General features: G+C 35.0%; 2 protein-coding genes across 3 annotated transcripts in view; one reads left to right on the forward strand and one right to left on the reverse strand.

Moving 5' to 3' along the window:
* LOC129751492 (uncharacterized) overlaps positions 1 to 12,016 on the reverse strand; it is a 656,753-nt gene that overhangs the window by 493,277 nt on the left and 151,460 nt on the right. The window lies entirely within an intron of this gene.
* LOC129751494 (uncharacterized) lies at positions 1,348 to 2,534 on the forward strand. The gene is made up of 3 exons (XM_055747030.1): positions 1,348 to 1,477; positions 1,539 to 1,874; positions 1,938 to 2,534. Exons 1-3 carry the CDS (start codon positions 1,464 to 1,466, stop codon positions 2,455 to 2,457), a joined length of 870 nt encoding a protein of 289 aa, XP_055603005.1. The 5' UTR covers positions 1,348 to 1,463; the 3' UTR covers positions 2,458 to 2,534.

Here is a 12,016-nt window from a genome sequence, read left to right on the forward strand (position 1 = left end):
TGTCATTTTTGTCATTTTTGTCATTTTTGTCATTTTTGTCATTTTTGTCATTTTTGTCATTTTTGTCATTTTTGTCATTTTTGTCATTTTTGTCATTTTTGTCATTTTTGTCATTTTTGTCATTTTTGTCATTTTTGTCATTTTTGTCATTTTTGTCATTTTTGTCATTTTTGTCATTTTTGTCATTTTTGTCATTTTTGTCATTTTTGTCATTTTTGTCATTTTTGTCATTTTTGTCATTTTTGTCATTTTTGTCATTTTTGTCATTTTTGTCATTTTTGTCATTTTTGTCATTTTTGTCATTTTTGTCATTTTTGTCATTTTTGTCATTTTTGTCATTTTTGTCATTTTTGTCATTTTTGTCATTTTTGTCATTTTTGTCATTTTTGTCATTTTTGTCATTTTTGTCATTTTTGTCATTTTTGTCATTTTTGTCATTTTTGTCATTTTTGTCATTTTTGTCATTTTTGTCATTTTTGTCATTTTTGTCATTTTTGTCATTTTTGTCATTTTTGTCATTTTTGTCATTTTTGTCATTTTTGTCATTTTTGTCATTTTTGTCATTTTTGTCATTTTTGTCATTTTTGTCATTTTTGTCATTTTTGTCATTTTTGTCATTTTTGTCATTTTTGTCATTTTTGTCATTTTTGTCATTTTTGTCATTTTTGTCATTTTTGTCATTTTTGTCATTTTTGTCATTTTTGTCATTTTTGTCATTTTTGTCATTTTTGTCATTTTTGTCATTTTTGTCATTTTTGTCATTTTTGTCATTTTTGTCATTTTTGTCATTTTTGTCATTTTTGTCATTTTTGTCATTTTTGTCATTTTTGTCATTTTTGTCATTTTTGTCATTTTTGTCATTTTTGTCATTTTTGTCATTTTTGTCATTTTTGTCATTTTTGTCATTTTTGTCATTTTTGTCATTTTTGTCATTTTTGTCATTTTTGTCATTTTTGTCATTTTTGTCATTTTTGTCATTTTTGTCATTTTTGTCATTTTTGTCATTTTTGTCATTTTTGTCATTTTTGTCATTTTTGTCATTTTTGTCATTTTTGTCATTTTTGTCATTTTTGTCATTTTTGTCATTTTTGTCATTTTTGTCATTTTTGTCATTTTTGTCATTTTTGTCATTTTTGTCATTTTTGTCATTTTTGTCATTTTTGTCATTTTTGTCATTTTTGTCATTTTTGACTCTTTTACTTTTGTTTCATTATTTCTCACCGAACTTTCAAACTTTTGAAACCACGTGTCAGCGAATTCTACACATACCTGAAAATAAAAAAAGAGAATTTTAAGTTAGTTAAATTATTACAATATGAAAGTTTGCGAAATTTTGTTTCAGACTATGAGCGCTTGTTTTACAGTTTAATTATCTGCTTATTTTTAGTTTGTTCTGAACAAAGTAGCCCGTTCAAAGTTGTTTTCGTAGAACAGAAGCTTTCTCACAGTTTTAAAATCTCGTCATGTCAAAAAATAGGTAAAACTTCTTTAAAAGACAACCGTCGATTTAAAACATTGAATTCAATAAACTCTTCCAGATCCTTCATCAAGAACCGTACATCAACACCGTCGAAAATTCCACGACCTTTTTCGGCCAGTAGCGACAGGGCCAAATCGGCAGAACAAAAGTCTAGGACCTCAATCGACTTCAGAATCAACCAAACTGAAGAGAAAGAGCTTTCTCAAATTCCACAACAACAAATTGAGCATGAAGTCATAGAAAAATCTTCGAAGAGACCGGCTTCAGCCTCAATTTTCCGGTCCAAGGAAGTTACTTCACTAGAATTGACTCGAAAAACTTCGGTTGACCCTAAGCCTTCAACTCTAAGCAGGGTTTCTTCCCGGATTACAATGTCTATCCAAAATTACGAGAGGTTTGATAGAAAGGTTCAAAATATGGTCAAATATTTTTATTCTTTAATTTTTTTCGTTTTCAGAAATAATCTTGTCAAGCCAGGTGAAGAGTTCGATGCTATACCGAAACTGGAAGATGCAGTAGATCACATTCTTCCAAGTGCTTCTATAGGGGACAGTTGGACAAACAATCCTCCAAAAGTGAACGAAACCCCTGTTTTTAAATATGTTTACGAGGAAGAATACGTCCCGGTGACGTCATCGGAAGGGCCGGGCCGGATCCGGCTGAGCAAAGTGAAGCGCCAATTTGGTTGTCCCGATAGCAGTACTTCGACAACTACAACGACGGCAAAGAAGCTCCCGGACGATGGTAATTTCCTGGAGAAAAGTTATTGCGGGTTGCTCACTATTATGGCTCTCACCCTTATTATGGTGGGAACTTTATTGATTCTGGAGGTGGTCTTAAACTATTCTCAAATTAATGCTCTTTGGAGAAGAGACCGGAAAACCATGAATCCTGGTTGGATTAGCGAATTGATTAACATGTTTGCTTTCATAAGGCATGCCCTCTTCTACATGTTGGGGATTGTAACTTATGAATGATAATGTAACTGTATATTTTGCTTTATTTATTTTATGATTTTTATATTTTGATAACCCTTTATTTAAATAAATAAACAAATCACACATGTATTTTTTATCATGAACTCAGACCTAACTTTATCGAATTTGTTCCTTTGAGATAAACCAGAATTGATTTTTTTTTGAAGACTGAATTGTTAATTTCAAATTTTGAAAGTGAATAACAAAGTGCCTTTGTTTTGACATTTTTTATGTTCAAATTTTCTTTGTTCAGAATTTAAGCATTTATATTTTTGAAAATATTATAAAATTTAAATTGATAAGATGATTCATTATTTCAGAGTAGATAATTAAATGCATTTCAGGAAACATATAGAGCCCTACTACATAGGACGAGTCGAGTAACTCGACTCGACTCCAGTCAATGACGAGTCGAGCGAAATGTCGTATTATGGTAGTCGAGTGAAACAGCTGAGTCGCGAACCTTCAAGCAGTCGACTCAGTCGAGCTACTCGACTGAAATTTGACTCGACTCGACTACTGTAATACCAAAATGGCTCACTCGAGTAAAATGACTCGTGACTCGTCTTATGTAATAGGTAACGAGCCTATAGTAAACAAAGAGACGAAATGTCACGAAGGGCCTATAATTTAAATAAGGAGGTAATATAGAATTTTTTTTAAAGAATAAATAAATTTTGAAATTTAATACCATGAAAAGTGTTGTTTGAAAACACTGCAAATAGTAGTGTGGTGTCAGCTAGGGGGACTTGTTGTGCCTGTATGCAGCGCATAGAATCGCCAACTGGGGCAACATGCAATACTTTTCCACTTCAATGGCTTCTATAATACTTATTTTCTTTAGATTATCATACAGTTTCTTCATTAAAAGTTTTAAGGATGATGGGACATCAAATTGACGTAGTCAGAGAAATTATTGATTTCTTCAATAATTTTCAATTTTCTTAAAACATTTGATTTTCACCCTACTCGGAAAAAGGGAAAAATGGAAAAAAAAGTTTGGATTTCATTGCAAAATCTTATCAAAAAGTAGGAAAATGAGTGATTATTGATAAATTTGTGATTCCCCCAATTGCCGTAGTTTTAGCTTTTGTTCGCACTAAATTTTGGTTTTTTATTCTGCCAATGAAGCCGTTTCATTGCGCTGTGTACACTTAGGGGTAAAAATACTAAAAAAATCTACAATTCTACAATGCAATTTTTAGTATAAATGTTTGTATGGATGTAATTTAAATGTTGAAAAACGCGTATCCCAAAACAATCATAATCCAGCATATGGAAATGAGATTTATGATGATAGACTGAGTCGATTTGGGGTCATTTTTGAATTGCTCAAACCCTGGGGTCTAAAAAGCTTCGCCTTGGTCCGAAGCTCATCAATGATTTTTTGCAGATTTTGTAAGTAGCGTTTACATGAGTAAATTTGAATTTTTTGGTTTGTATGGGAAAATTGAATATTTTGTACTGAAAAATCAGAATCATTTTTGTTTGTTCTGTGGAACCGAGCCAGCTGATGGTTTTTGTGCCAATTTGTAATTTGACTCGGTAGGCTTTGCCTTAAGATGTGGGATGTATTTTTTCTGGCAGCAAATTTTCCAAATGTGAAAAAGTGGAAAAATAAAGATTTTAAGTTGAGTGGACCGGCCATCCTCAGGAAATCATTTGGCTGTGTTTCCGGATACCGTTTTCCGAGTTAATTGGTCATCTTTGCTGTTTCCCAGAGGCTGACGGAGAACCTGAGTTTTGATAGTAATCGAGGAAAGATTAATCCTTTTTATCGGGACGGAAGACCCCTGTTAAAGACAGTACAAACCAATAGGCGATGGAAGCGCTGATGAATTTTGGTGATGGTTTTGCATTAGTGGAAGTGGAATGTAGCTATAATTTCACACAACTTTTGACAGTTCTAAAGGATTTTTCTTAACTTGAGGAAGAATAACTTTTCGCTTCCATCGCCCATAGTAGAGCTACCTATAAGGGAGAAAAAAGGGCCCTTCGGATTTAAGGAACCAATCACGGAGTTCGACCGTTATGCCATTCATTGCCTGGAAAAGGCCGCAGTTAATAACTAGCAAAATCCCAAGCTAAGTATTTATCTTCAATAATTTTCCAAAATATACTCTATCTCGTACTTTCTATCTACATTTGTTTGTAATCGTTGGTTTCCAATTATTAAAGCGCTACAAAAAAGATCTAAATTTGAACCTTTTATACTTTGGTTTCAGCTAATTCAATTCAACCAAGTTCAATTCAACAGTAGTTAAATCCAAAATATTGCACCATAGGCCACTAAACCATTTTTTTTATTGATTGATGTAGGGTAGAAACCCTAGTTTTTGACAGTAGCTAGTTTTCGACAATTTTTTAAAATTCTGTCAATAAAAAAAAGTCTTATTTACTAGGCGTTCAATTTTTTTTATGTTTAAGTTTTTTTTAATCATTTTCCTCTACAAATAGAAAAGAAAAGAAAAATAACGATCTAAGCCATTTAAATCAAGTTTTAAATTACCATACTTGTAAACATGCTCATTACAACGTGTTTGACCACAAAGCGTTTTTTACAAAATATGTTAAATAAGGTCTTTTTCAACAATCTTGGTTATAAGTATGAGTCGGTTATACAAAAAAGATGTTGATTTCGAATGTTTTCTTACAATTTAGTTCAATAGAGGCAACGAAATTAAAGTTAAAATTAAAATACTGGGCTGTCGAAAATTGAAGCTGAAAATGAGCTCAAAATCTAGTTTTCGCCAACTTTGTTACTGAATACAAAAGTGAATGTTTACATAGTTTGACATGTTAAAATCCATTTTATCAGTTGGAGTGCAGATCGTTCGTTAAGTTTTTCCAAATTTCATCCAAAATGGTGAGTTTCAAATCTTTATTTTCATATGTATCATTTAACAGAAAAGTGTCTTTCAGCGTCCGGAAAACTATCGGAAAACCTACTCAGAGGAAGACGTCCAGCTCGCTCTTTTGGATGTGAGCACGAGGCATATGACCCTATCAGCGGCAGCGGATTTTTACGGGGTCCCAAGAAACACCTTAAGGTTTCGAATGCAAAAAACAAGCATTGAAGGTCCACCGAAGTCCGGGCCATCTCCTGTTCTAACACCGAAAGAGGAGAAAGACCTTGAAAACTGGGTATTCCAAATGCAGGAGGTTGGGTTTCCTGTGACCAAAGACATGCTGCTCGACACAGTGAAGTTGATTTTGGATGCATCTCCCCGAGAAAATAAATTTCAGAATAATCGTCCAGGTAATTAAACCACATTAAACTTAATTGTTTGGATATGAGTGGTTCAAACATTATTTTAGGTAAAACATGGCTGAAGCTGTTCATGCAGAGGCATCCTAAAGTCACCGTCCGGACACCTGAACTCGTGTCTAAGTCGAGTTCCAAAGTATCTCCAGATGACTTACGTGGTTGGTTCAATAAGATTGAACATTATTTGGAAAAAAATGGTTGGTGTGATATACTGAATGACCCTTCTCGAATCTACAACGGAGACGAAACTAGCTTTCAATTCAACCCGAAAGCTAGCGCAGTGCTTGCGAAACGTGGCAGTCGTAACGTTTACGATGTTGAAAATGCGCCAACCAAAGTAAATCTGACTGTCATGTTTTCGTTTGCTGCGAATGGAAGCATCGTGCCCCCAACGATAGTGTATCCCTACCAAAACATCCCTAAACAAGTGACACAGTTGGTACCATCTACTTGGGGAATCGCCAAGTCGAAAAATGGATGGATGACTTCAGATGTTTTCAGGGATTATATCGGAAACGTCTTCAATCCGTTTTTAGAAAAACAAGGAACAAAAAAACCAGTCATGTTCATAATTGATGGCCACAGTAGCCACATCAATTTAAAAACCTCAGAAATGTGCAGGGATATGGGGATCATATTGGTTGCGCTTTACCCTAATGCAACTCATATTATGCAACCGGCGGATGTTGCTGCCTTTCGTCCGTTAAAAGTTGGGTGGCCAAAAATTGTTCGAGATTATCGTCTTAAAAATCCAAAATTTGCGGTCACGAAACAAAATTTTGCTGGCGTGTTTCAAACTTGTCTACGAAAATATATGACCATTCAAACCTTGCAAAATGGTTTCAGAGTATCAGGCTTGTACCCCTGGAATGTAGAGAATATTGATTTTTCGAAATGTTTAAGAGGACAACCAGAGGAATCTTTTTTGGATAAGATGGAATCATCTACTGAACCAGAATCTGCTTTAGAGACCAGTGAACTTCGCGAAGCTCTAAAACGTTGCGCAGAAGCCATCGGGGGTGAAAAAATTAAAAAGTTTCAGCAAGAATTTGTCTACTTCGAAAATCACGACGAGGGAAAACTTTTCGAAATTTTTCAAATTCTCAGACAAACATATCCTGACTCTATAGAGACCATTGAATCAGAATCCACCGGAAACGACAACGTTAACAACTTCAGTGAGCAGGAACTACAATCATTGCGCGAAGAAATTGTAGAAGAAAATAACGATCCAAGAGAATCTATTTCACATTCTTCAAACGTTGCGAATACCCCCGATGTACCGAAGCCGATGTTGATGGAATTTCTATCTGTTCCCAAAATAGAACCGACTGGATCTAAGAGGGAATACAAATCAAAGCGGTTTCACGTTCTGACATCCGATGAATTTCTTGAAGAGTTTTCTCAAAAAGAAGAAAACAGAAAACAGGCCAGAGAAGCGAGAAAGACAGAATTAGAAACAAAAAAGAAAGAACGAATAGAAAAGAGAAAAAAACAAAATGAAAAAAAAAATCATCAAAATATTTCCAAAAGGTAGACGCCAAGATAAAAGCAAGAATTAACGAATATCAAATCAGTGATTAATTCATAATCTTACTTCTTTACCAGGTTTAGTTATTATTTTCTCATGTTTTTTGGTTTTATCTTAATTTTTCTTGAATAAACATATGTTCCATTGAATGCTGTTAGTTTTTTTTGTTTAAAGATGAGTCATTCGTACTCGGATAACTTATTTATTCCAAAACAGTACATACTTATGATATTTTATCCTTTTCCCTTACATATTTCTCTAATTTATATCATTATGCAGTTTTTATAATGAAGAAAACTATTTTTGATCTGTTTGTCGAAAACTAGCTCTTTAAATGTCGAAAACTAAAACTGACTGTCGAAAACTAAATCATTCATACGGTTTTCTAAATGAGTTATAGATAAAACGTTAGCGAAAATATTGTGGAAAAAATGATGTCAACACATTTAAAAATGTCTGTATTGATGAAAAACTTCAAAATGGTTTTGAAATGTATAGGTAGAAAATTCATAGAAAGCAATTGTTATAAAGAGCACCAAAAACTGTCGAAAACTAGGTATATTACCCTATTAATATTATTTTTCGATTTCAATATTAGTTACGGTATGTTAAACTCATAGAAAATCCCTGTTAGAAGTTATATTTATAATCGTATCTTCTGTGGCATATTTTTGCATTTTGAAGTGCATCTTTCGGTACCGATTTTATGAATCCTTCCAACGGCAGGTATCAAATGGAGTTATCCAATTACTTTCTTTATAAAACCATTTTTTTAACAACACCTTTCTTTACAATAATTTTACAAATCATACGTGTCGTTTTTATTGATTCTTTTAATAGCAACATACATTAAAACATTGAAAATAGACACTAACCTATTTGAAATCATAAGAACTCACTTTAGAAAGTTTCTCGTTGCGATAAATGGATTTGGTATAACACCATTTAATTGATAACCATTTATTTGTATCGTGCTACTGAATCGATAGACTCGTTCACTCATTTCTTTGTAAGATAAAAATAATTGAAATCGGGTTTCCATTGCGCGTTTATTGCTAGTTGAAAGGCATTTTAATTTAAAACTTATGTTTCACATCATAGAACACGATAGGAGTTTCACTGAGAAACATTCAGGAGCTCAGAAGCAAAGGTTTTTCTTTGGTCACATCACTTACCAAGGTGATATCCATGCCACATTTCCTTTACCCCCCACAAAGTCAGCGTGAGATTTGTGGAGGAATGGCGTACAGCCGGTCTCCGCAAAACAAATCATCACATGTGCTGCACTTCCCTTCCTCTATCGACTACACGGACTTGGCGTCGTCGGCGTCGTTATTGGTTCATATTAAAGTCTGAAATTCTCAAAACTTTACAGTGAGACTGTGTTCCCAGCAACCTTTCATTTGGTTCATTGTGCAATGCTGATTATTTCGAACCAATCACGGAGTGCAACCATTATGTCATTGGCCGGGAGGGGCCATAGGTGGACCGTATTTGATAGCAAGCTCAAGCTCGAGCTCAATTTGTAATTTTCCTAAAGAAAATTTTCCACTGAACAACTTTGTTGAAGACCGTAACTTCGTATCTTATTAGGCAAAAAAGTTATCAGCAGGTTAACAGGGGAATATCTTTTGGCATTGATAAACGATGCCGCCGACCGTGGCCTGGAGGATAGCGTTCAAAGCTTCTTAGCCAGAGATCATGAGATCGAATCCTGGTCAAGGCATACATAGTACACTTTCTGTGGGTCGGTGGTTTTAGCATTTGTAAGATGCTAGCCATCTTATCCGTGAAAGATGTACGTCTTAGAGTTAAGTAAATTAGATCCCTTCAAAGAAACATGAAGTTTCACTGAGATCCTATATGTGTGTGTTCGTTTAAAAAAATATAAACTCAATTGACACCACTGCTGCAATTATTGCATAACCACTTTTCATTTAATACCTCGACAGGCACCCTGCAGTGATGTCAATTGCATTTATTGTTTATCAATGCGAAAAGTCATGCTACTGTTAACCAGCTAATAACTTTTTTGCCTAATAAGATAAGAAGGTACGGTTTTAAACAAAGTTGTTCAGTGGAAAATATTCCTTTAGAAATTTAATAAACTGGCACAAAAATGATCAGCTGGTTCGGTTCCACAGAAGAAACAAAAATGATTTTGATTTTTCAGTACAAAATATTAAATTTTTCCATACAAACCTAAAAGTTCAAATTTACTCATGTAAACGTTACTTAAAAATTCTGCAAAAAATCAAGGATGAGTTTTATATCAGGACCAGGCATGAAAATTTTCATTCATTCACGTTGACGGCGAAATTTATTTTGGATCACTATACCAAAGAAAATATGATCAGTCATGGGTCATGTCATGACAGAAACATTCCGATAATGTGAATGTAAATACCATTCATATTCACGTGATGGAAATATATTTCACGTATGAGAAGGGTGGGCGATGAATGAAATTTGGGATCCAAATGGAAATAAAAAAGGCGTCTTGAAACGCTTATCTCTATTTTCATTTTTTATACTATTTATGCAGGTCTGCCCCAATGGGGCATCGCGAGAATATTTGTATTGGGCCTGAATCACTTCTTGTCCTTACTGTCCCACGATACAACTCGACTGGCTGGTGGTGATCAACGATGCCACATTTTGATCGGTATTATCAGTGTATCTTATTCTGATTCCTTAAAAATAGCTAACTTAAATCATGTATAAGGCTACAAAATAAAAAACTTAACGTTGTAAACTACATGTTTTTATAACGATAAAACCTCCTTAATTTTGATGCAACCAAAAAATGAACCGAACTAATCCGAACTAGAAAGATACAGATGTTTGAAAACAGCTATTTTTTCTTAGTTTTTCCAATCTAACTCGTATCAGTCTGAATATTTTTATTAAGTGTGTTCCACAAAACTGTTTGATTTTGGGTGACTCAAAACTCTTTCAAACATACTCTGCTTGAATAAGCTCGGCCTGAAAAGATATAGTTAAAAAACTGAAAATTTTGAATAAAAATATTTTTTTATTTTGAACCCTTCTAACTTTTTTGAGTTAGCTTCTACGAAGTTGACGTTTTTAACAAAGTTGCTAGATTTTTTACAATCTAAAAATTTGCCAAATACATAATTGCTCTAAAATAAAATTACAAAAAAAAAAATTTTCTATCTCACTGCTAGAATTTCATTTTTTCAAAAGCTTATTTTAAAGTGCTTTAAATGTAGGTTAAATGTCCCGAAGACACTATGGGTCTAAAACGCTCCGTTTTGGCGTAAAGAATTTTGATCACCTTTTTACATCGTTTTCCCCTGTGTGCAGCGGTTCAATTCTCTAGACGTTAGCAGTTTTTGTAATCAAACATTACGATAAAAATCAGTGAGATAGACCATGTTAGACCGAAAACTTAGTAACCTGTCATCAGGATGTCAGAGCAATCTGTCAACCAGATTTTTCTTCGGCACGTAGAAGTTTTTTGACATTCTCTTAGAAACTTTGCCACCTAAACGAACTTGAAAGAAGCTTCAAGAACTTAAATTTTGGGCTGAGTAGCATTCTCTTCAGACACAAATGAGAGCTGATTAAGCTTACCTGAAACCTTTTAAATGGAATTCTGGATGCTTGGGTTGTCATTTAACTGTAAAATTTATCAAACTAAAGCTATAAAGGGTGAGACGGTCAAAATTTGGTCAATATCAACTTGACGTATTTCTTTCAATTTTGCATTTAAAAAACCTGAACACCCCTCATTTTGAAGGTGTGTGTGTGCACAATGTTGCTCCTATTTTGATTTTGGAATTCACTCTTCAGTTGTCAAAATGCCGTCCAAGGAAGAAAAGCAGCGTATCAAAATTTTGCTCGCGTATCGCGAAAATCCGAGCTACTCGCACGCAAAGCTGGCAAAATCGCTAAAAGTTGCCAAATCAACCGTTACAAATGTAATAAAAGTGTTTGGGGAACGTTTGTTGACAGCCAGGAAGTCTGGATCGGGGGAAAATCGAAAACCGGAAGCCATTGAGACGGCAAAGAGAGTTGCCGGTAGTTTCAAGAGAAACCCTAACCTCTCTCTCCGAGATGCCGCAAATAAGCTGGGTGTATCGTCTACAACCGTGCATCGAGCCAAAAAACGAGCCGGACTATCGACTTACAAGAAGGTAGTGACTCCAAATCGCGATGATAAACAAAATACGATGGCCAAAGCGCGATTCCACGGCTGTACACGACGATGCTGACGAAGTTTGACTGCGTGGTAATGGACGACGAAACCTACGTCAAAGCCGACTACAAGCAGCTTCCTGGACAGGAGTTTTAAACGGCAAAAGGAAGGAGAAAGCTAGCAGATATTTTCAAGCACATGAAACTGTCAAAGTTCGCGAAGTTATATCTGGTTTGGCAAGCCACCTGTACCTGTGGCTTGAAAAGCTTCCAGGACTGTCAACCAAGAAATTTACGTGAAAGAGTGTTTGAATAAACGTCTGCTGCCTTTCCTGAAGAAACACGGTTGTTCCGTACTGTTTTGGCCGGATTTGGCATCATGCCATTACGGTAAAAAGGCCCTGGAGTGGTACGCCGCCAACAACGTGCAGGTGGTTCCCGAAGACAAGAAGCCTCCCAACAGGCCAGAGCTCCGCCCAATTGAGAAATACTGGGCTATTGTGAAGCGGAACCTAAAGAAGACCAAAAAAAAACTGCTAAGCACGAGCAGCAGTTCAAGGCAAACTGGCTTTCTGCGGCGAAGAAGGTGGACAAGGCGG

Source organism: Uranotaenia lowii, chromosome 3 (assembly GCF_029784155.1).
Source record: "Uranotaenia lowii strain MFRU-FL chromosome 3, ASM2978415v1, whole genome shotgun sequence".
Classification (NCBI taxonomy): domain Eukaryota; kingdom Metazoa; phylum Arthropoda; class Insecta; order Diptera; family Culicidae; genus Uranotaenia; species Uranotaenia lowii.

Bases quoted from the DNA above. Each gene is read 5' to 3' on its own strand.
- LOC129751494 (XM_055747030.1), top strand. The intron at 1,875-1,937 runs GTTTGATAGAAA...TTTCGTTTTCAG, and splicing joins TCTATCCAAAATTACGAGAG to AAATAATCTTGTCAAGCCAG.